The sequence below is a fragment of the Octodon degus genome, unplaced genomic scaffold (genome assembly GCF_000260255.1).
Source record: "Octodon degus isolate 3935 unplaced genomic scaffold, OctDeg1.0 scaffold00015, whole genome shotgun sequence".
Taxonomy (NCBI): domain Eukaryota; kingdom Metazoa; phylum Chordata; class Mammalia; order Rodentia; family Octodontidae; genus Octodon; species Octodon degus.
In genome coordinates this window covers 11,210,853-11,237,102 of record NW_004524591.1, presented here as the reverse complement: position 1 = coordinate 11,237,102, position 26,250 = coordinate 11,210,853, and the positions used below count along the sequence as shown (strand labels likewise).

At 39.1% G+C, this 26,250-nt stretch overlaps 1 protein-coding gene across 4 annotated transcripts in view; it reads right to left on the bottom strand.

The window, feature by feature from the left end:
• Sp4 (Sp4 transcription factor) overlaps window positions 1–25,341 on the bottom strand; it is a 77,186-nt gene extending 51,845 nt beyond the window's left edge. The window contains exons 1-3 of one of the 4 annotated variants that reach the window (XM_004626457.3): window positions 25,111–25,341; window positions 24,580–24,695; window positions 22,544–24,098 (exon numbers count right to left, since the gene is read on the bottom strand). In XM_004626457.3, coding sequence (XP_004626514.1) covers window positions 22,544–24,098; window positions 24,580–24,695; window positions 25,111–25,117 — 1,678 coding nt within the window. In that variant the 5' untranslated portion in view covers window positions 25,118–25,341. The remainder of the gene's footprint in view (window positions 1–22,543; window positions 24,099–24,579; window positions 24,696–25,110) is intronic. The other 3 variants (XM_023709897.1, XM_023709899.1, XM_023709898.1) reach the window with 3 other exon arrangements.
• Between the last annotated feature and the right edge of the window lie 909 nt (window positions 25,342–26,250).

Below are 26,250 nucleotides of genomic sequence, written 5' to 3'. Positions count from 1 at the left end.
AATATAGTGTGCAAGTCCTCACACAACCTCACGTAAGGCATATTTCCAAAACAGCCCTTTTTATTTCTCAACAATCAGGTAATTAAATTTTTTAAAAAGCGTACCTATAAATTTAGGTTAGCCTACAAAATGAATTTAAGACAAATTATTTTAAATTGCTCTTAGGGAACAGACATTAAGTATTCTCACCAAAAAATGGTAATTATGTGATGTAACAGATTTCTTATTTGTTATTTGTTATTATCAAACTTCTTGGACAACAAAACCTCTTAAGACCTTCATCTTCCAGAGTAAATTTCTTCTCTGAGAGACAAAGCTCCACTTTTCTTCCTTACTTTTTTAACTTCTAGATTTTTTAACTATTTGCTGTAGGGCAGGATTAGTAGAAGTGAAATTTATGAGGCACAAAGGTAATGAAATAGGTTACTGAAAAGAGCAAGAAGGCGGCAATGACCATGTTTTGAAGATCAGGGACTGGTTACTAGAGAGGCTAGTGTGAGCTAACCTGGAGAGCACTCTGCAAAGTTACTGCGGCAGTATTTGTTGTCACAGGGCTATGCTGCTTGTATGCTAGAAGGCTCAAGCCTAAGTAAGCACACTTCTTGGCTTTAAAGAGCAGCTGGTCTCTGATGAGACATCTTCAATGTCTGTACCTGCTGGCAAGAGTATTCTGAGTAGTCAAATGAGACACAGATAGCAAACTAAATGCTCAAGGCTTTGGGGCCTTGGTCCCCATCTTCATTGTTGCTTAAGATGGGCACATGCCTAGTTATAAGGATGCTGATAAAGGAACCATTTTCTAAAAAAATTTTGTTAATTCTTACTAAATTGCAACCTAGAAACTGATCTTTAAAAGACAGAACAGCATTAGACTCAACAAAACCTTGCATTAAAAAAACTGATATTCATTCACAGTTTAATTTCCAAAACTGATTTTAAAACTAGCAGTACTGGCAGGTGAAGGGTTACATGCCTATAATTCCAACTACTTAGGAGATAGTGGCCAGTGACACTTATGTTTAAGGCCAACATGGGACAACTTGGAGAAACTCTGACTCTAAGTAAAATAAGATGAGGTTGGGTATATAGCTCTGTGGTAGAACACTTTCCTACTATGTGCAAGGCCCTTGGTTTAATCTTCTGTAAAACAGAAACTAAAACTTAGCAGTATTAGTAATGATATTTTCCTTGAATTTTCTTCTTGGCTTACTGAAATAAAACTGAGCTCAATCTGGTTTCTATTCCAGGGTTCGATCCCTGGTACTGCATGCCACGCCAGCCCTGCCACATGTGCACTGAGCCAGCCACCAAGTCTGGGCGTGGTGGCGCACGCCTGTAATCCCAGCACTGGGGAGGCTGAAACAGGAGGATCACTGTGAGTCTGAGCTGCTTGTGAGACCCTGTACCAAATACATTAAAAAAAAAATTGTCTCTCTGCATTTATGATTAAAATTACAGTATTTTAACACAATGAAAGTAATCATTTCATTTGACAACACACATACACATCGCCCATAGTATTTATAGAAAAGAAAAAAAAAAACCTCAAATACCCCATTTCCAAAGACCACACAATTTAACAGCAAAGAAAACCTGGTTCCCAGCACAACACAGAGCTCTTAAGTGTGTCAATTACCTCTGCTTATCACAGGCTGCTTAAAGAATGATACATTTGCTTTCCATTTTGAAAATTATGCATACTTAGCAATACCACTATAGATAGCTGCCAAAGGACCCTTTAAAAAGTCCTGAAATCCCTTTGAATAACAGGTTTTCTTTGAGGCTTAGGGTAATAGTGGGAGCGTGAAGAAGTGTGGTCCATTTCTGTAAGTATTTCAAGGGATGAGATCCTTAACTGTAAAGCAAGGTAGGAGTCTAAGGGAGGTGATGATTAAGCACAGACTATAATCCCCTTAGGTTTTTTCCCTCAATATACCAATGAGTAAATGAATACATTTACACGTGTGCACACCTACATACTCATGTACATGTATTTGTGTGTATTTATATAATTCTGTATCACACAAACTAATGTTTTGGGAATAGAGGCTAAAATTATTCCATTTGTGTATACATGAATGTATGTTGGATTATCAAGTTTTGAAAATATAAACTGGTCTTCAATTCTGAGGAAACGGGGAAGGGAAGAGAAGGAAGGAGGGAGGAAGAGAAGGAGGAAAAGAAGGGAGAGAAGAAGGAAGAGAGAAAGGTAGAGGGAAGAGGGAGAAAAGGACAAATGTAGGAAGGGAGGGAGAGAGAGAGGAGGGAAAGAAAGGGAGGAAAAAGGAAGGAGGGAAAACACACTTTTAAAACTGTTCATGGGAGGGCTGGCCAGATAGCTCAGTGGACTAAAGCTCATGCTTAGACAGATGCAAGGACCGAGGTTCGAGCCCCAGCATGCAGTGCTGGCCTCACCCCCGAGACATGCTAAGATGGTGACTGAGACTGGGTGTGGTGGTGTGCCCCTGTAATCTCAGCACTTGGGAGGCTGAAAATAGAATCACCACGAGTCTGATCTGTGTAATGAGACCCTGTAGACCCTGTATTAAATACACTAAAAAAAACAAAAACTATTCATGGAAACTATGATCTCCTTAGCCTCAAGGTTTATGATGAAAGAACAGGATGAGTTTTACAGCTATACAGACTTTGGTATTTTTCCCTCAATATCTTCATGTATTAATTCTGTAGCACCAACAAATTATTTACATTTTCTGAACCTTGCTATTCACTCCCACTAAAAATAATAGACTGGTGATGGAACTCAGTGGTAGTGCACTTGACTAGCATGCGTGAAGCCTCAAGTTCAATCTCCAACATCACAAAAGACAAAAACACAAAACAAGGAAGCCAAAAAAAAAGTAAAAGTGAGATAAAACACAACTTACCTAGAATAAAGTATAATATCCATGAATGAAGGACAAGCAGGTTTTATTCAACATCTAAAACAATGTCTAATATATAGTGGCAAGTACTAAATATATCCTATTATTTATCCAGCAGAAAATAATAAACTCATAGCACCATCCCTGTCAATTGATCTGTTACATAAAAATGACATTCAGCATTGGCTAACGAGCACAAATTCTATACATATAATTCTCAGAGTCTGGGTTTACTTCAAATCAATTCTTAATGTTATGTCCTCAGAGAATGAATCTTAAAAATGGTATGTCATACTCTCATAAAATATAAACCTAACAAGACATACACTTTCTTGGATTTTACACATGTTAATGAAAATGAAATATGATTTCTATATGACTCATATTCTTGGAATGTTTGAAAATTTATTCAAAATTAGTTTGTGCTATCACATTTTTAATCAAGGAAAGGTTCTTGTTAGCCTCAAATTCCCAACCAACACAAATATCAAATAAAAATTTTGTTATATTCTATTTTCCTGTGCCATGAGTACCTGTCCCTCAAGACAGTCAAGGACCAGAGTACTCAGATAAGGATACAGGAATTCATGCCTTACTGAATATCACAGTACTGCAGTTACAGTAAGATACTTAAAACAATATGCTTACAAAAGAATAGATTACAGACTCATTCAACTAGACCAGTCTTCTAAAAATCTTTTATTTCCTGTCTTCCTAACTTACTGACTGTATGTCCTTGGTCAAGTAACCTCTGAAGGTTTTGGTTTTTGTGCTAGAAAGTGAGATGACGATCATCACCTTCCTCAAAGAACCACAAAAAGTAAATATGGCGCTTAAACACTGTCTGACATATGAGGTAAGCAATGAATTAATTCCCTAAATGACCACAAACACTACAGAAAAAAAAGGAGTACACAGAGAAGCAAGATGCAATGGTTAAAGGATAGTATTCTGTAGCCAGAATGTTTAGATTCTGACTCTATACTATACTATGCAGCATTGGGCAAGCTATTTGCCTTTTGAGACTGCAGTTTTTACAAGTCAAAGAATGGATTAATATAATACTTACCTTATAATATGTTTTACAGATTAAATAAGTTACTACATCAAATACTGCATATGCAATCTGACATACTATAAATATGCAGTAAATGTCAGCCAAAATACATCATAAGGGCTAAATGACTTTTGTCATTTGTTTTATTTATGAAAGGTAAGTGCATGATTTCCTTCCACATTAGAACACTGAGGAAGTTCATTCCCATAATATTTAACTTCATAAGGAATACATCAAGCTGTACAATATAGATCCTGAGTATCTATTTGCTGACTTAATTTATAGATACAGTCCAGTGGAGGTCTATGAAACAGATAAAAGTCTACCAAGGATTTGTTAAAACCATTTACCTATACTGCAATTAAAATCAATATGGGTAGTAACATCTTATTTATGAGGACAAAAGGCAAAAGAATTATAGAAATAATTCTTTAATAATAAAGAATTTTACTTTAATCATAAAGTAAAACACAGCATACTTTAACTTTTTAAAACTAAAATCACAAATCCTTAATCAAATTTTCTGCTTCAGGAAGCATATTTTCATAATTTATAGTACATATGACAAATATCTACCAAAAGTTTAAGTTTCAATTCATAGATATGCAGATTAATATATCTGAGGAAATCTATTTTTTAACAATTCTCACAATGGTTTATAGCATCACATTCACCTATTTTTCTTCATCCTCCTCCTTCACCTCACTAATGAAGACATCCTCAACTGCATCTCAGCAAGGGTTCTCTACCCCTCCCACAGCCACACAGCAGGCACAGGTACCCACTTACCACAGCATAGATCACTATCTGGCTCCTATATTCCTGTGCAAAAGCGGCTCTGCTTCTGTAAACAAAAAGCTATGGTGACTTGACTCATTATTTACAAAACCATACTAAACCTCTTGTGGCTGGCCATATATTCAGGCATTTACATAACTTCAAAGAGACAGAAACAACTTTTACCTTTACGTACCTTCAGTTTCTCCTCTATACTCCCTCTACTGCTAAAATTGTCATTTATAACTATATATCAAAATCTATGAAATAATCAGCTATAAATTCCCTTTATTAATCACTGTCTCATCCCTTTCAATATGCATCTTCAATCTATTCCATCGATCTATTGATCTCATTCTACAATAAAATCAATTCTTTACCTGTGTTTTCTCCCATGACACAGCCCCTACCTACATGAGGTTTATAACTCCATTCTAAAGCTGAAATGGACTCTTCTCCCTTTTGACCTGGCAAAGCCAAGGTCAAGTTATCACTCGCTCCATGAAAACATTCCCAGAATCACAAGCAAAGCTAGCTCCTCTTTCCTATGGTCTTCTACAACACATATTTTTTTATGAAGTTAATGCCACAAAGTAATCTAACTACGTAGACATCATATTCCATTGAGTCTAAGACACAAGTTACTGTAGAAAGAAATATATCTGCAACCCCAGTATCTTGGCAGTACCTAAGACAGGAGGACCACAAGGTGCAGCCTGGACCACTTAGTAAGACCCTTTCTCAAAAAACAAGGCTTTTACAAACATGTTAGCTCAGTGTAAAAGCCTTGGTATGCAATTCTCAGGACCTGAACAATAACAAAAATCTGTTGATTAAACTACAAAATATATTATTAAGTGTATTTCAGTTTTAAACTTCAAGAAATATAAAAAGTATGTGTTGGAAGTAAAGAAATAATGTCTTCGGCAACAGACTGCACATCCTGTGAGAGTGAAAAATATACCTCACTTCATATTTAGTTTGTCACTTCCTATTATCATGCTTGATACACAGTAGGAAAAAAATCCAAATCTAATGTTCTTATCTAACCTCTATTTCTTTTAAACCAACATTCTAAGTACTAAAGAGAAGTTTTCGTATTTTAACTGTCAAATGCTTTCTAGAGGTCATTGTGACATCATGACTAAATTACTCCAATAATATCATTTTCACGGAGCTAATTTCTAACTTTTCCATGTTTTCATTTAGAAAAACTAACCAGGGAGATAGCTCAGCGGCATAAGCACCTGCCTGGCAAGCATGAGGTCCTGAGTTCAATTCTCTGGTTCCGAGAAAAAGAAAAACATAAACTTAGAAAAACTCTAATAAATACCATTTGCATTCCTTCGATACACTATATTCAGGTTATTTGAACTTAATTTTTATTATTATAATTTTTGTAGAAACTTTTCTTAAAATGTTAAGGAACAGCTCAACAAATCCAACTGTTCTGGCTGCATCTGGGAGGACTGTACACCAAGCACAAGCTGAGCTACTCAGTCACCCTTCTATACCTCTGTGGAGCACAGAATGAGCTATCACTCATAAGCCTCCATGTGGGGCTTTATGTTTTCTCCCTCTCTGGTCCCTGTCAACCTTGTCCCACAGTTAGCTCCTTGGAGACATCTCTCCTCACCTCTCTACTCCCAAAGTCACAAATGTGTACTTGAAGCCTATTTCAAGTTCTACCCTGACTACAGAAAGCCCTATATATTTTCTAAATCCACCAATCTCACTTGTCTCCAAGCCCTCACATTTGTTTTCTAGACTTTAAAACTTAGTACTTACATACAAACTCTTGATGGTTTCATGGATTTTTGTACAAGCCTTCTCTCTCCAACACATGCATCATTTACTCTGAGGTCCCAACAAAGGCTGAGCACACAGCAGAAAAGTAGTTCCTACTACACAGAAATACACTATTCCTTTTCTACTTACAGATTTACCTGTCCCCATATCCTTGGTTAGCATCACCAAAACTTTGATATTCCTCTTATCCACAACTCTCAGTTACTTCTGACATAATTCATGCTATCTATCTAAAATCACTTTCTCACATTACTACACATTCTTCTAGGGATGTCACTATGTAGAGATTATCTCAGTGGAATAAGCACTTCCCTGGCAAGCGCAAGGGCCTGAGTTCAATCCCTAGTTCCGCAAAAATAAATAAATAAACATAAAAATAAATAAAATGTATCTGATATGTGCAACTCTGTAAAGTGAAAAAGGAAGAAATATCACTATTTTACAAATTGGAAAAAAAAAAAGATGAAGACCCAATTAAAATATCTAAGGGCCGGCCAAATAGCTCAGCAGATTAAAGTGACCACAAGTAGGTGCAAGGGACAGGAGTTCGATCCCAGGGCCTGCCCTGCCGGCCTGTCCCAGGGGCACACTGAGCTGGTAATTGAGACTGGGCATGGTGGCATGTACCTGTGGTCCCAGCTCTCGGGAGGCTGTAAATAGGCGGATCACTATGAGTCTGATCTAGTAGTGAGACCCTGAACACCCTGTAGACCCTTTCCTAAAATACAAAAAAAGAAAGAATGAATGAATGAATTTGGCAATTGTGGACACTACTCAAAAAAAATACAAATTTTAATTCCTAGCCTTGTGTTCTCTAAAACCTCTCAGTACCAGTGCGTACAACAAAAAATAAATATACCCCATGCACCATACTTCTGGATCAATTAAGAACAGGTATTTTCTCCCTAATGTTATTACTATCCCTAAGAAAGAAAAAATTCTTCATACATTTCAGTTACTACTTTTGCTATTCGAAAGATTCTTAGGTCTCAAATACTTTGTTTAAAACACTTTTGTGCTAGATACACTGGACATTTTGGATTTGCATATTCCACGGAGTTCATTGACAAATTTAAAGTTGTGCTTCCCAGAGTTTGGTCTCAAGATCTTAGATTTTCCAATTATTCCCTTAATCCCATTCAAGATAATCTAATCACATTGTTCATACTCAAGTGAAAGTGTCAGAAACATCAGAGGTAGTAAGATAAAACTGCAAATTCAGTGTTGGGCGCTGAAATGTGTATTTGAAATACTAATGTCTGTTTTTACCAAGCTAAAACACAAACAGGCCATTATCTACAAACAACAGATAACAGAAATACACCGATTTATAAAGCATTATATACAATGCATCATAGAACTCATATTCATTATAAGAAAAATGGTAAATGTTACCTCAACCCTGCCCCCAGCCCTACTTACTCAATTATGAAATTCTACGAAAGACTTACAGAGCACTGAAATCATATGCTGGAAAGCAATATCCAGTATAGACCCATATATTTGAATATTCAAATAATGCTAACTTTTAGAATTAAAAGACAGCTTACACCAGGGGGCGGGGCTGGCTGGCATGTGGTGCTGGAGGATTGAACTGAGGTCCCTGTGCTTCGCTAAGCTTGTTCTAAGTAGGTACTTCAGACCACTGAGCCATTCACCAGCCCCTTACAGTTCAATTCATCAAGTTTTCTATATAATACAATAAATTCTTCTATGGTGTACAGTTCTAATAGACGCTCAAATAACCACAACATTACTGTGTAGCGCTAGTGTTCATACATAGTTTTTCCAGGTTCAAACAAAACAGAACAATTTAAAACAAATAACAACAAAACAGCCTTTCATACACCTGAAGACAGCTGTCAATGCTGTCTTTTCTTTTTATGTAACAATAAAAATCCCCACTTGGTCAGGTATGGTCGTTCATGCCTGTAATCTCAATTATTCATGAGGCTGAGGCAGGAAGATAGCAAGTTGGAGGCCAGCTTGGGCAATTTAGCTCAGTGACAGTGCTTGCCTCGCATGCTCAGTCAGGGCCTGGGTTTGTTGGGTGGAAAGAGACTGATAACTGATATAACTACTCTCAAATGAGTGCTATCACAAAACATTTTCTTAAATCCTTATCCCAGGAATCCTTTTTGATATGCCTGCTAGTTTGTCAACATCGAAATTAAAATGTGCTTCCCAGTACTTTAGACAATACTGCAAAAGTGATACAAACAGGCACAAAAATTCGGAGAATGCTTTACTCTCACTCACAATCATTTTCACGATTCCTACTGCCAAGTTAGAGCTGTCATCCTATAGGTATATAATTCTGCCTGCTCTTATCAGTTAGCTATCTCTCCAGTATTTCAGTTCATTAAGAACACTCTGGGGCCAGGGAGATGGCTCGATGGAATAAGCGCTTCCCTGGCAAACACAAGGGCCTGAGTTTAATACCCGGTTCCAGAAAATAAAAAAAACAAAAACAAAAACAAAAACACTCTGAATATCAGTACTGTCTACTGTTACATTAGCACCATCTCTTAGTTTTGAATCATTTTTAAATTCAGTAAATAAGACTATCTTTCAGCCTAGTATAAAAAAATGTTACATAGGACTGTCTCAATGCCAGAATCCCACACCAAAATATCAGAGACCACTAGTAAGGTGGACAATTAACAATTTTCACGTAATTGTACAACCTTTTAAAAGTCATGACTAGAAATACTGAAACTAAGATACATGGTGCTGATACCACTTTTCTGGTATACTCATTGGGAAACCTTAAAGATAGGAATCTAGGTTCTGGGCAAGCCTCCTGCAAAACTCCTATAATTGGTTTTTAAATGTACAGGGGCCAACTACTTGATAAGTCATTTAAAGACTGTTAAAAACATTTATCAAGTTCATTTGTCTAAAGTTTAGGAAGTTTTGAAACATTGAGGTGTTTATTCACACTCAATTTTCTGGTATTTTTTTCTCACACTGCTTAATTTTAAAGCTATTTCTTTCTGACCCCGGAATAGCAAATATCAGTATAATCCTAACTTAAAAAACAAAACCACAAAAACAAAACAACAAACAAACCCAAAACTCAAATGGGCTTTATCTCTTCACTCACCTTGAACAAGTATTTCACACTGGGTAATAGCAATAAGCATTTCAGCTGGAACTACATTTTCCTTGCCAGTAACAAAAACAGCAGAGAAACTGCTTCTCTGTCTTCTGTTCATATTATGCAATGTTTCAGTGTGTCTTTTGCTTTGATTTAAAGTCTTATATACTGTTTAAATTATTTTTTAAAATCTGAGATCATGAATTTGTTTCATTGACATTATTCTGAAAAATGTTTAATTCTTTTTGTTTTCCTTTATCATTTAGCAATACTGGAGACTGAACCTAGGGCTTATAGATTGAGCTACATCCCCTAGACTTCCCCTGAATTTCCCAGTTCGGGGTTGGACTTGTAATCCTCCTGCTTCAGTGAGGCAGCTTCTTACACAGCACGAACAATCCCAGTGTTGGATTACAGGTATAAACCACTACCTAGAGCTAAACCTTTTTGGCTGGTTAGTGTATTTTTTGGGGGCTGGGGAAATCAAACCTAGAACTTTAATTTAAGCATGCTAGGCAAATATTCTACTGTTGAGCTACGTATTCCCACCCTCTTTCATTCTTAATTTTATGTCCTTTTTGTTTTCCCAATACAATATTTTAAAACATAAGCTTAATATGGGCGTCTCCATACATCCACATTAGTTTTAATTGCCTTTCTGGTTGTAACTCTGTCAATGCCACTCTAACAGTGACAACTGTCAGAGCCAGAAGAAACCGTAACTGCATAATCAATACTTTGGTTTCCAAGTCACTTACACTTTTTAGGATTTAAGTATTTGTATCAGACACAAAAGCATAAAAAATAGCCTGTATCTGTGGACATACCCTTGTAGCTTCTTATGCAACACAAACAATAGTGGCACTGGAGTCAGAGATGACTTTAAATCATGGCTATTCATTGGCATGCAGATTTTCTTAAAGAAATTAAAGCTCAGTAAGATTATCTATAAAAAAGACACCTTACCTACCTCACAAAAATATTGGAATTTAATTACATAATATAAGCACCAGCCCAGTATACAATAAATGTTTATTTCTTTTCTCCATGGCTACACTTTTAAAAAAATCCATTTCTGCTTCCAGTTTGGGAAAAGATCCATCTCTACTGCCACAGCATTTCTTTACCTACATACAGACTTTACTAATATTTTTAGTAAACTTTGGTTATGACTATGCTTAAGAGACAAAGAGAAAAATACCACTTAAGGTCTACCATTAAATTCAGTAACTGAGAGACCTACAGAATTGTTTTTGCTTTTTTTTCCCCACTAATATTGTGTTTAATATACAAAGGCGTGGGCTGGGGACATAGCTTGGCAGTCTAAGCACCTGCCTGGCAAGCAAGTACCTGGGTTCAATCCCTGGTACCACATGCTACACTGGCCCCAGAATGCTAGATGCACTGTGCCAGCCACCAAAACCGGATATGGTGGTACACACCTGTAATCCCAGCACTGGAAGGCTGAGACAGAAGGATCACTGCAAGTCCAAGCTGTGTGACCCTGTACCAAATAAATAAAGATAAAAAATATATATTTAAAAATATATACAAAGGCTAACTATTCCAGGAAAGACAAGGGACATCCACTGTGTGAGGAGATAAACTCCAGTAGCTTCTCTTTGACTCCGAAACTTCAGCTACACTTTCTCCCTTGCTAGCAAAAGATTTGGATAACAAGCACAGAAATACACTACAAAGACAACTAGAGTTGAAGTCAATTATTTTTGGCCCTCACTTTGCCATAAAATACACGAAAATCAACTTTTCTGGGCTTCAGGTTCTTCATTTCTGAATTACAGGAAAGAATGAGGGTGGAACAAGAGGCTCAATTATTTTAAGTTACCTTAGTAACTACTATTTCATTAACTCTTTATCTCACTATATAGATACATAAGCAATCTGTTTCCTTTGAGTATTTGCTCTTTCAAGGATAGTAAAATGATATACATAAGGTTAGTACCCCAAATCACAGGAAAATCACATCACATGTCTATGTTATCAGACAAGTTCCCCTCTTTACTTTCAATCTTTAATGTGTCATCTCCAAGGACTTAATAGAGCAATGGAAAAACTGACCCATATTTCTGCTTTCACTTAAAACTATACAATAAAATGCCTTTACAAATAGACTCTGGAAACATACCAAAAGGTCATACCTTCTCAACCAAAATGGTTTCTTTTTGTAAATCTGCTTCTATGCTATGAGATCTACACATAACACCCTTATGTTCTTTCCTGACCATGATTCTTTTTCTACTTTCTCTTCAACCCACTTTTACAATTCTAAGTTTTATTACTTTTTTTAATTATTGAGGATTAAAGCCAGGGTCCTACATATTGTAAGCAAATACTATAGTTCAGTTTAGCCACTGAACTAAATCCCCTGTCCTATTTTTTTTTTTTTTTATCTTTTATTTATTTTTTTCCTTTTTTGAGACATGGTCCCTCTAAATTACTTAGGTTGACCTCCAATTTTCAGTTCTCTTGCCTCAGCCTTCCAGGAGCTAGGATCACAGATGAGGGTACTATGCTCAGCCTTCAACCTTTCATACCTACTCAAATACTCCTTAAATAGTAGTCTACATATATGCACTAATTTAGAATTTGTTAGCAAATGATTAAAATTTTCTTACGTTGCTTCTTTCTCATCCTGAAATCCTCACAAAATCAGTCCTTTAAAAAAAAAGTTGGTAATTTAGAAGTGGACTATTTGTATAGGGTACAAGATAAAGTACTTCGCAATTCATTCCAACCTATACTAGATTAACTAAAAGTTATAGAAAGATGTCTAAGTTTAGAAACAACCATGTATGATATACATATATAAAGAGATAAATTTAAGATGCCTACTAGGAAAATCCAAATAAACACAATATAGAATATGGCAAAGGAAAACCACAATTTTGAACTTTAAATAAATTTTATAGAAGAAAAGGTAAAAAAGGTTGAGTAAATATTAAGATTTTTAAATTAAATATAAATTTCAATTATGTTCGCTTTTCATTTTTACCAGTAACGAAGAACTGTCTCTCCTAGTCCTAGTTTTAGAGAACATCTCCAGTTTTCATAATTTAATTCTCTAGAGAAGTAGAGGAATTCCATAAGAGATTCAAGCTTTTTTTTTTTTTTGTGGAACCAGGAATTGAACTCAGGCCCTTGCACTTGCCAGGAAAGTGCTTATTCTACTGAACCGTCTCCCTAGCCCAGAGGTTCAAGTTCTTGAAGGGTCACCAACACCTCACCAATTCTGAATTTCCTTTGTGAGAAAGCTAGCAGAAAAAAATGTTAATTTCCACTAAATTGGTCCCTCCCTGAAAAATCTATTAAGTAAAAGGCCTATTGTGTAATGTTTCTATATGTGATAATTACAGCCCAAAAAAAGCCAAACTGTTGACCACTTGAAGCTACAGGTACTAAGAATCCCTGTAAACTCTAAAATCTTATAAGTAAGGAAATTTAACGCCTAAAATTTACTTTATTTAGGACTCCCTGGCAACTGAAAGACACTGTAAAAAGAGTCTTGGGTTAGTCGGTTAGTTGGTTTAACTGGTTGAGTTTTTGCAGTGATGAAAAATGAATTCAGGGCTGTCTGGAGTGCCTGAGCTGGAGACTGTTCACACATGTGGAGCTGAGCGGCACACCCTAGGTGAACAGGTGTTCCAGCCCTAAGAACACCAGGCGTGAGAAGTGAGTTATTTGTTAGGTACAGTGGTTTCACCAGACAGTAAACTGCTGCATATACAAACACACTGCAGTCACTGAGCAGATCTTTTTGCCAGAAGAAGAGAGCTCCACCTGATTCTAGCCTTCCATATCTTGCCTTCATTTCTTCACCTTTTTGCCACCCTTCACAGTCCTCACCCTTGGAAGTTGGAGAGCTGTGCTGGCTTTGCCAATTCAGTACCCAAACAGGGACACAAGGCATGAGGAAATGCATCATTGGAAGGACACTTCTAATGTGCACACAAAAGCGAGAGAGGTACATCAATACCACCAATACTGAGTCTAGAAGTATACTGATATCCTCAATATTGACTCATGAATATCAACATTGAGCCTGTATGAATTGTAAAAATGGGACAAACAGGATCTCAAGAACCATAGATGTACATGGAAATGTTTGTCGCATTATTGATTCCTGTGTCTATTTTTTCTTTGTGGAGCTTGATCAGACAAGTGTCTTGAAGGTCATGCCTGTTGAATGACCACAGAGGATTTGGCCTGGAGCAGTATTTTAAAATTAAGCCCTGAGCAGAAAAAATATGGTGGAGCAACAACCCCATCTCTATCTCCCCCCACCCTCAAGCTTAAGCCCTCTAACTTTGCTAAATCAGATAGAGAAGGTGGGGTACAGGGGCAAAGAAAATCTTCCCCCACTACAAGAATGTTCCCCTGTGACTTCCATTTCATAGTCACCCAAGGTAAAATCAATAACCTTAAGCCAGAAGTGGCTACTCCTGCCATATCAGTTGAAATTCTGTTGCATCACAGGGTTAAGCTGCCTGGGGCTACCATCAGCCCCAATACAAAGAGGATCCTTGGCCACAGGCTCACTGCTCCTCAAGGAGATGAAAGGGGTAAAAGTCTGACCAGCCCCATCTCCTGCATGCTGTGGCAGGAACTCCTGAGGGCTTGCCTGTGACTTGACCACACTCACCTCAAGGCCAGGAGGGCCCCAGCAGCCTAAACTATAGAAAAGAAAAACCGGGGGTGGGAGAGGGTGGGGGGAGGGGGGTGTGAGCTGTAGTTGGAGAAGCAATAACTATGGTGACCCTTGGAGAGGGGAGGACCAGTGAAGTCAATGCGGAGATAGAAACCATCCCCGGTGGTGATGCAGACAGTAACCCCTACCGCTGCCACTGAGCAAAAAACATAGCAAGGCCAAGGGGTAGCAATCCTCCCCTCAGGCCAGGGAGCCCCGTCTCTGCCAGGAGAACTGTCCTGCAACCCCGAGGCTGGAGTGGGGGGTACAGGAGCTATAGCTAGAGGTGGACCAGCAAGCAGGAACCCCATGTGTCTGAATACGGGATATGGTTTTTCTTTTACACAAAAGACTAAATTATATTGTTATATGGGCCTTGCAAGATTATTCATGCACTCCAAATAATCCCTTTTCAGACAGTGCTTGTGTTTGACCTGTGGTGTGCCACACTGGAGCTGCCACTAAACATGCTGGCCAGAAGAATCTTTTTCATTTGTTTCCCACTCTCCAACTTTCCACTCCCATTCCCATCTGCAGGGGGCCTTTCACTGAGAGAAATGATACAATAGATCTTTGGCTACTGTCACTGTTAATACCTCAGATACTGTCATGCAAGTTTTTGCCTCACATGCCACCTTCCATGAAAAACACTTCTAACTTGAACAAAGTTACTTTTAACCTGGAAATAGGCTCAGCAAACTATTTAGGTCCCTCCTGCATAACATATCTTCCCTCACTCCCAATGGGAGTTAATCCCTAAAGGTTACATCCCAATCATCTCTGGCAAATGAGTATCACTCACATTCCTGAGTTTGTCTCTCTATGCTGGGTCAACATTTCAGTATACCTCCTCAGGATTTACTTTTGCTTCTTTCCATACTAGTGAAGCAGATGAACATGTCATTACTCAGTGTTTGGAAGCCTGTAGTACCCTGGCTGCCCATGGGCACTTAAGATTGATAATGACCCAGCACCCAGGAGTGCTGCTTTCCAAGTATTTTATAAAACTTTTCACAACTCCTTTACCAAGGAGGTAAATTCCTTATAACCCTTAAAGTCAAGCAACTGTTGAGTGTGCTCATCATATGCTCAAAATTCAACTACAAAAAGTCTCCCCCCAACACACATTTTTTTTTTTTTTAGAACTGGGGATTGAACTCAGGCCCTTGCACTTGCCAGGCAAGCACTTATTTCTACTGAGCCATCTTCCTGGCTCCTCAACTACAAAGACAAAACAAATCCTTCCCTACAAAATTCACACCTAATAATAGACTTCATTTAGCACTGTATATTATCAACTTTTAAAATGCTCTTAGGGGTAGAACTACAGCAGTAGAAAGACAATTCAACCAGGCAAAAGAAAAGAAACTAGGAATGGTCCTTTGGAAAGATATTAATCCTGGACAATGGAAGGGTCTCAACCTGGTATTAATCTGGGGTCCAGGTTATGGTTGTGTCTTTCCAGAAAACACTGAATGACCTATCTGGGTACCAGAGCACACCATCTGGCTACATTATGGACCTAGATTCAGAGAAGAAGTTGCTTCCACCTCTCAAGAAGCTGACGCTCAGTTCTGCGGCAGTGATGCTTCGGAGACTGCACCACAGCCAACAGACAACGATGGGGCTAAACTTTGACCTAGGACCAATTAAAGAAACTGACTCAGGGTGCCCAGATGGTAACCAAAAATGGGAATCAAAGGTCTGAGTAGGTGACAGAGTATATGAAGACAACTGAGCTGAAAGCTACAGGAAAGAGACACAAAAATTGCTGGTATTCTTTAGACAAATTCTAAAAATATAGACTAATTATACATAAAAGATTTTATCACTTCCAAATTCTAAGAGATCTCTGTTATCCGACCTACAAAAATTGTGACTAGTCTATTTACAATTACAAACTTCTAAAATTTTAAAAGGTTATTATAATTTAATTTGGCCAAAAATATATTTGAGTGTATTCTGGTATTGTACAGATTTCCTGTGTATGCATGCTTGTGCAATATGTAAGACCGTCTGTGCATGTTTGTTTGTCCTATTTGTATGTCCTATCTGTAAACAGATAGCTTTTTATTTGGATTCAACACTTTTTTCTTTTTCTTGCTTTTTCTTTTGCATTTTGGATTTTTTTTTTTAATATTCTGGGTCATATATTTAAAAAGCATGCTTTCATCTGGATTTTCAGGTAGTCAGTATGATATCAAAATTAGTTCCTTCAGAGGTCAACAAAAATTTGTTAAGGTAACTAAATGGGAATCCTTCGGGCTTGGAAAATTATTGGTCAGGGCTCTGTTTGGTGAATAAAGGAAGAGTTGCTTGGGAAAAATTATCACAGCCTTTATTTACTAACAACCCCCAAAAAATTGCTCAAAAAATTATGTTGATATGTTTACATTAATCACTGTCAAAAGATTAAGCTTTCTAAACAATAAGGTTTTCCAGTTTAAAGAAACTCTGGCACAAAATTAAGAAAAATTTTCATATGGCTATGACAATTATTATTCATCTTATAGAGTATTAAATGTATTCATGCCTCTAGATGTACAGGTCTTGTAAAATGTAAACAGGACCGTTTATGGTGATAGATTTTTTTTTTCTCTCAGATTCAGAAAATTGCCTGTCCTTTGTGTTCTGCTTGTTACAGAAGGTTCATGTCAAGCTAACATGAGATCACCAGACAGTAGCAAGAACACGTGACATATGTGCTATCTATGTATACTTGTACTTTGAGATGCCTAGATATTAAGCAGTCCAGACATTGTCACATACTTCAATGACATCCCATTAAAGGACAAATTAGGTACAAGTTTCTCATGTACTAGAAATAACTGATTTAAAAAGTTATACTATGTCAAAATGCTACAAAATCTCATCTTGAGTGCCATGCTAAAATATTATATATGGCTTTTATTTCAAATTTTCTGTGTAAAATTATGTAACTGTTACCTGTTACCATTTTATAGGGAGTCACCTACTAGAACACTCATGGTAAAGTGGAAATAATGGTTCTACTTTGTATCTTAAAGTATTAGATATTCAGATAAAATTACTACTTTAAACTCACTGCTCCTATTATAATGTAATGTCATTAACCTTGTCTTGTGGATATTCAACAACTGAGATTTTGAGACCAAAAGTTAGAAAAATAGATGGGCTAAGAGAATAACAAATACTTTGGCCTTAGCCCTCCAAGGTCAATGAAGACCCAGGATATGAGGGAACCTTTTCAGGGACAGTTCACTATTCTGGTGAGTTATGTAAACTGACCAAGGAGATTGTGGGACCACACAGGAAGGAAATCAATGACATACAGTGTGCCTAAGGAGTCACCATGTAAGAGAAATCCCCCAAGCTTTCACAGAAAGCATCTTAGTCAAGCAATAGCTGCAACTCATTGTGACAGATGAAAATGACAGAACTGAAAGCTGCTATGCATGGTTCCAAGGCAAATCCTGAGACTAACTGACCTTGATGGATAGCAAAACACTAAATTAATTAAGGTCTCACTTTAACTTGGTCTTCAACACTCAGCAGAAAAGTATAATGACTAGAAAGAAAATCATCAGCAAAGTCCTCCAAACACAGCTTCTCAAACTTCAACTGAATATCCGTCGACTAAAACTACAAAAGAGCAAAGGGAAAGATGCCGAGAGTGGCCAGCTGGAGACTGTTCACATGTGTGCTCAGAACCAGAAGCTCCTGGGAAACACCGGAGAGCATGGAGTGCCCAAGGAATGCCTATGAGCACGAAACACCCGAGGTGAACAGGTGTACTAACCCTGAGAACACAGGGTATGAGAAGCAAATTAGTTAGGAAGAGTGGTTTCACCTGACATCAAACTGCCAAAAGAAATTGGCAACGTCTTTTTGCCAACAGGAAAGAGCACTCCACCTGATTCCAGCCTTCTGTATCTTGTCTTTATTTCTTCATCTTCTTGTCCCCCTTCAGTCTTTTTTTTTTTAATTTTATTTATTTTTTTGTGGGGGGGGGCAGCTCAGCCAACCAGGGGGCGGGGTTGGCTGCCATGTGGTGCTGGGGGATTGAACCGCGGTCCCTGTGCTTTGCTAAGCTTGTTCTAAGTAGGTGCTTTAGACCACTGAGCCATCTCACCAGCCCCGTGCATAGTTCTTTTTAACCAAAATTCCGTATTACTCAGTTAAAATAAAGGAAGTTCTTAAGCAAGAAGTAGAATTAGTTATCTTTTTTTTTTTTTTTAAATGTATTTGATGCAAAGTCTCAATATGCTCAGCACTGGGATTACAGGTGTATGCCACATTGCCCAGTCTGGGTGGCTGGCTCAGCATGCCTGGAGGTGGGGCCAGTGCAGCATGCGGTGCCAGGGATCAAACCCCGGTTCCTACACTTGCCTAAGCAGGTGCTTAGTCTGCTGAGTTGTCTCACTAGCCCTTACAATTGGATTTTACCTCTGTGCTTAACATCCTACCTTACCGTCATTTAAAGTGACATTCAAAAATCCCAATAAATAAACAAAAAGTACACTAAGGTACATGTATTTAGTTCTTACAACAATCCCAACTAACTAAATGCTAGAATGGAGCTGGGGAGATAGCTTGGTGATGTAAGTGCCTGCCTGGCAAGCGCAAGGACTTGGGTTTGACCCCCAATACTGCATGCCATACCAGCTCCGGAACCCTGGGTGCTCTGTGCCAGCTATCAAAATGGCAAGGTGGTACATGCCTGTAATCTCAGGGATGGGGAGGCTCAGACAGGAAGATCACTACGAGTCTGAGCTGCACAGTGAGACCTGTACCAAATAAATAAATAAACAATAGAGAGATTGTAAGGACAGAGGTCCATATTTCATAAAACTAAGCATGTAGCTCCCATGCTTTAAGAAATGGTCTTAATTTGTTTTCTATGATTTTTCTTCTTTATCTGTCAATATCATCCAGACCTCCTCTAATCACTGACAAGTAAATTAAAGATGGATGTTAGAGAAATTTTAGCCCTTTCCTTCAGCTAGCCAGTATACTCTGTGACTTCGTAATAATCTGTCAGGAGTATGTTCTTACATGTACAATCTAAAAACTTACCTCAAGAGAATAGCGACTACAGTGGTTACCAGAGTCTAAGAAGAGTAGGGAGGAGGGGAGGTCCAGAAAGAATGTCAATGAGTATAGAGATACCGTCATTGGATAGGAGTAACTTCTAATATTCTAGAGTACAGATTATATCTATACCACAGTAGAATAACCAAGGCTGACAACAATTATTTCAAAATAGGTAGCACAAATATTTTGAATATTCCCAACACAAACAAATGATGAATGTCTGAGGGGACAGATATGCCAATAATGCTGACTGATCGTTACACAATGTATGTATATACTGAAATCCATACTTACATATGTCACCGTGAATTAAAAATAGAACTGAATTTTTAAAAATTGTGAATATTAAGTTTATTTTCCCGTAAGTTAAACAGTATTATTGTCCTAGAAGGAAAACAAAATAATGAAGGAAGTACTTTAAAAGTAAATAGGGGCAGAAAGAATAGATCTGAATTTCTAATATTCATTTACAAAAAGATACATAGGCAGTTTTCTCTCTTTCTTAGGAGGAAAAAAACCCTTGATATTCACCCTTAATATCTTAAAAACACAATGCTTAAAGAAATTAATAAAAACAGGGCAATTTAAAAAAAGAGCAATTTCATTTCATTATTACCATTCCATAGCATTATTATCAATTTTAAACTGCTACTTTTCCCATCACTTTCTCTACCTTATTTCAAAAGACACTTGTCAAATACCTATAAATAACCAGGCCTAAAATTATATTAGCTTGTATAAATGTTTCTGGTCTTTGAGTTGTTTTTTTTTTTTTTAATCATCAAGATGATCTACTAGAACACTAACTTTACAACATCAATAAAATTCAAAACTTTTGAGTTTCAGAAGAAAGCAATTCCAAGTTTGTTAAATTCAATTTTACTTGTATACTTAAGTGGAGCTCCTAAACTATGTAAACTCTTTAAGTAAAAAAAAATATATATATATATATATATATATCTCCATGAAAATATATATATATACCAATGAAAATACAGGAATTAACCATATGCATTTAAAATGTTCAATATTCAATATGCACCTCAACATATACCTGTGAAACAATGAAAAAGTTGATTCGCTGGTGAAAGGTAATCTCTGAGACACCTAAGTACTAGTTCAGCACTCACCTAGTGCCACAATCTATCTCGAGTTTGTTGCTGATTAGACCCTTGATTCTCAAACTTAAGTTTCAGAATCACCTGGAAAATTTAACTTTGTATCCTAAAAGCTACAGCCCATAAGTTCAAACCTGTGTTTATTATGTATCCTTCAAGTGATTGATTCTAGGAGCAGGACAATCACAATTTTGGTTTACCCTCCTAATAGATAAGAAAAAACTCTGGATTGTAACTAATAATTAGAGATCAGAAGAACTATTTCCAATTTAAATTATACATTATTCAATTATCTTAACCACAATTCACTAATGCTTAATATGAATGCATAATAATGCTGAAAATGTTAAATAACTTCTGATTAGACAATTCAAACTGTCACTCAATCTACCAAATACTTTTCGGAAATACTCCAGTTATTGTTAATGTTTAAAACGAGTAGTAACAAAGTTAAGGACTGTAACTGAAAGAATCACTATATTATAGTGTAGAGAAAAAATCATTACTCAAAATTAGGAATAAATTACTATTTTGCCAACATGAGAGCCATAAGACACATGTAGTTACTTGAAGTAAAATAAAATTTAAAATTCTGTTCCTCAGTTGCACTGCCTACATTTTAAGCACTCAAAAGCCACATCCATGTAGCTAATGGCTAACAGTGAACTAAATAGAAAAAAAGGTATCTCCACCATCACAAAATGTTCTACTGAACAGCACTGGTCTAGAGGGAGTAGGTATTTAGTTAAAAATGCAATATAGGTTCTTCTGAATCAGTAGACTCAATATGGCAGCTTCAACTTTACATATATACACCTACTTTAGGTATTAATTATAGGTATTAGACATTAACCATAAAAGAACACTACTGTATTTTTCAACTTGTTTCAAGAAAAACCATTCAAAATTAATAAACTAACTTATTTGAGATTACCAAAACAGAAATACCTCATCAAGATCTGAAAGTATCAAAGGCACTAAAACTACAACTAGGTTTTTACCAAGTCAGAATCAATGAAAATAATCACCGGAAAATAAAAGGTGTTAGGTACAATAAAACTAGTTACCAAAAGATTAAACTAGTTAGTAGGCCTTGTTTTCCAACTACGTTGTAACTCTCTATTTATATGAATAACAAATAACTGCTTCTATAATTGGTTTAAAAATAACTTTACCACAATTAGCTCAAATTGATGATGTTTTTGCTGTCTACATTTTTAATTGCTTTCAACCAAGCTCATACTCAACATTTATAAATAATATAATGACCATAAGACAGATAAAAGTTTTTTAGTGAAGGACTATTAATTCACAATCCTGAGCAAATACTGCTTGTAGCAAAAAGTAGACAAAGTCTGTGAAACAAGTCGCGAATTAAAATTTCATCTTAGCCCAAATTATCTAGCTTTTAAAATGCAGTATGACAAACCACGAAAGCAAGGACAACAGGATGATTAAACTAGGGAAGATCATCTAATTACAAAAAAGAGCCTATTATATGGAAAAATTAAAGAACTTCAAGACAAGTATATGTCAATATAAACTTTTCCCACAAGAAGTTATAATCACTTGGATTAGTGTTTTTCTTAAATTCAAGTGTGCTCAAATATGATTATTAACTTACAGCAGACAATTTTCTTTTCTTTCTTTTTTTTTTTTTTTTTTTTGGTGGTACCAGGGATTGAACTCAGGACCTTGAGCTTGCCAGGCAAGCACTTATTCCATTGAGCTATCTCTCCAGGCCCCAAAATTTTGCTTCTAATCGGAAAATTTTGTTCTATGGGAGAATTTTTAAAACTATTTGACAAATTTAATACATAAAATTTAATACTACAACCTTCCAAACTGAACAGGTCACACTGATTTTAAGTTATAATCACTGGTGTAATATTCCTGTTTGGTGTTGATTCCTTCTGATTATCTACTTCAGAGATTAATAGCAAATCTAAGATCTAGCAAAAAAAAACAATAAGCACTACTAGAAACTGTTTAAAGAGTACTTAAAAAGATGTAACTTACCTGCAACACTAGTGATTGTAACTGGAACTCCCTGCACTTGAACGCCTGCAGCACCCAGGTTGGCAACGCTCACTGTCTGAAGGTTAGGCACTGATGCAAGCTGGGCAGTATTCAAAGTTATTGGGGCACCAGCAACAGCCACAGGAGCAATCTGAGCAAGAGTTGTGCCACCACTTGAAGACACTGGGGTGATGGTTAATTGTTGAGATAACCCAGCATTCTGAACTTGCAAATTTGAAAGACTCTGAATATTTTGAACCTGTACAGTTTGCCAGCTGATTTGCCCTGAAGGTGTTAAAGTTGGAGCCCTGATAAGCACCTGAGTCGGATTTACTGCTTGAAGTTGAACATTCTGCAAAGGCTGCTGCTGGATGGTCTGAATAGTCTGCCCTGACTGGAGTTGAAAGGACTGTGGTGGAATGGCCTGAATGATCTGTTGCTGAGGCTGTTGGATCTGAATCTGTTGTAAAATAGGCTGGCCTACAATCTGCACTTGCTGAAGAGAATTCGACTGATCCTGTGTATTCTGTATTCCGTTAGACTGAAGTTGACTGGAGCTTTGGGCTTCAGACTCAGTAGCAGCAGGTGTTTGAGATTCTTCAATGGTGCGTTCAGAACTACTGGCTGATGTGCTTGCATACTGGCCCGTATCTGCAGAGCTCACTAATGTGTCACTGCTTGTGAGAGATGTTGACGCGGTAGTTGTGCAGGTAGTGGAGGAGGAGGGAGATTCTGGCATAGTACTGGCCGAAGCAGTAGTGGTCGTGGGTGTGGAAGCTAACTGATTCCCATTGGAAGTCCCACTGTCAGTAGTCGTAGCAGGTTGGCCAACTTGTCCAGTCCCTCCTCCAGCAGTTACGTTGTTTATCACAGGCAAAGCTAAAGTCACTCCTCCAATGTTGATTGGTAGGGTTGTTACAACTTGAGCCTGAGTACCAGGAAGGGTCTGTAATTGAAGTGGTATGGAAACACCGGGTCTAATTTGGACTGGAACTGTCTGATTTGCCAGATTTTGAGCAAGAATATTCCCAGAAGCTGTCCTATTAGCAGCTGTGAGTATAGCTTGATTATTACCTGCGGATATTAGCTGAATTTGACCCTGCAAATCCTGTAGAGATGAACTACTAGTTGGATTGATTTGAATTTGCTGACCTTCTACTGCCTGAAGTTGAGGGATCACTTGGTACTGTACACTACCACTTGGATTTTGTACTTGTATTACTTGAAATTGACCAGGGGTGGAAGAATTACCTGATTTAGTTTTTGTAGGAGATGCACTCCCGTTATTACTGCTGGAAGAACTAGATGAACTAGAAGCTGGCTGAGAAACGTTATTTTCTTTTGAAGCAGGAGGAGTGGAGGCAACAAGTTGCCAAGCGCTTCCAGCAAGTTGTGTTGTTACCAGTTCTAGCTGTTGTGGCTGATTTTGAAGCTGCACCAATCCTTGGCTTGGATCTATAATAATTTGTTGTTGTCCAGTTGCTTGATTTTCACCAGGAGTCCCTATTTTGCTGCAAGTAGCTGCCAGTAAAGCCAGAGGAGAGGGCTGAGAGTCCTACCCAAAATGAGATGGTAAAGGAAAGGGGAGGAAAAAGTGGGTGGATTTAGTGGAGGCCAGTAGTTGGGAGGGGGTTATTTATTTTGACAGCTCTACATATCAGAACTTATTCAGGAAGTGGAAGAAATAAAAAAGAAATATGAACAAAAAGGTAAGAGCTATATGAATAAGAAAGCAGTCATTGTAATATGAAGTTTAAATAAAAGAAAATTTCTACCAAACTTAGTGTTATTCTCAACTCAAAATGCCCTTGGGAAAATAGTTTTCTTACAATCTTGAGTTTCTTGTGTAATAGGAAACAAAGTTATACCCTCAAATATGTAAAATCTTCGTGAATTTACAAGTTCCTCACTCTCAGAAAGATGCTTTGAGTGGAGAAACATTTTCCCCCCCTCTTCTTTACTTCTGGGCATTTAAAGGACATAACTCCCTCTGTCCCCTAATGTTTTATGATGAATTTGTTAATGTTTATTTTTACCTGGGAGCCTGAGGTTTTGGTTTTTTTATTGTTATTCTCTGGCTCAGAGGTTTTCCCTCCTTCTGTAGCCATCGCTGCCGCCGCCGCCGCCTCCTCCTCCTCCTCCTTCTTCTGATCTGCAACAACCCCCCCACACACATAGACACACAACAGGTTACTGGATTATTATTATTCATCTTCCCTCTCTCCTTTTCCCCCTCCCCCCCCCGAACATTAATCTCCATAAACCCGCGATCCGTGCACACCGGCAGGGGGTGGGGGAGAAGGAGGGAAGGGAGGAGGGGGATATCACAAAACGTGGTTTGAAACCCGACCCATCGGCTCCAGAGCAACACCCAGAAGGAGGTTGTTCTCGCTCAGACATTAAGACAAAACACAGCCCTCCTTCCCTCCCCCTGACTCCCTCCCTCCCTTCCTCCTCCCCTTAAAGCATCTCAGCGGCCCCGGGGGAGGGGGAGAACGGAGCAGGGTCTGGGGAGGGAGGGAGGAGGGAGGCGGTGAAGGAGACCGAGGGGGGTGGAGAATACGTACCGCTCATCCCGCATTAACAGGACAAACCCTTAGACGGAGACACTGGGATAGAGATGGGTGGGGGTGGGGGTGGGGGCGAGGCGGGAGGAGAGGCCGGTCCCGCCCGCCCGCGGTGGCTCGGAGGAGGCTGTAGCTGGCACAGGCTCTGCCTCTTTTTCCGCGAATGGCCGCCGCTGGGCTGTGGCGTAGCAGCTCCTCTCTCCGCCCGAGCCCGGCTGACTCGCCCTTGATTGACAGCGGCGGCGCGCGGCGCGGGCGGCAGCGCGGGCCGGGGGCGGGGCCAGGGCGGCGCGAGCCGGGCCGACTCCCCACCCCCCTCGGCCTCTCTCCGCCGCAGCCGCCGACTCTCCACCCCTTCCCCCAGCGGATTGGCCGCCGACCTGCCGGGGGCCGGGGCGCCGGGGCCGCCTTCTCTCCACCCCTTTCCCGGGTTATTCCTTCGGCCGCTCTTCTTTTCCTCCTTCGGCTCCCCTCGCGCTCTTTCTCTCGTCGTCCTGGCTCAGCGCGCTGCCGGTAGGCCCTCCATACAGCCAAACTTGTTGTTTCAGGATATCCCGCCCCCTCCTCATTTCCCAGCGCCCTCCACTCAGAACCCCTCTCCAGCAGCCCTGCGAGTGGCCACTGAAGGGAAAAGTAGGGCTATCACTGAGGGAAAGCGAGAGGGGTAGACTTAGAGGCGCGCAGACCCTGAAAGGCTTGGTGCGCACACCGAGCTGCCCGCTGCCCCCGCGCAGCGAGCATGGCTTTCCTGAGGCGCATCCGGACCCGGGCGCCCTTTTTCCCTGGCTCGGCCCCCATTGGCTGAGCCCGCGCTGACGCGTGCTGAGTGGTGGGAGAAAGGGGGCGGGCTTCTGCCGCGAAGCCTGTCGGGGCTCGTAGTTCCTGGCGGCCGCGGGGTGGGGGGACTCTGAGGCTCCGCCTCCTCCCTCCCCCGACCGAGGCCGGGCTGCGGAGCGGAAAGCTGCTGCCCGAGGGGGCGGTGGCAGCAGGGCGTGGCCCGGGCCGAGTGGGAGTAGAGCCGAGCGAGGGGGAGGGGGAATGGGTGTTGTTTGCCTGGGCCTATCGGCCGCGCGGGGCTGCCCAAACCACCTCTGCCACCGCCTCCTCGGCTCCAAGCCGCTCCCCGCGGGGCGAGCTCAC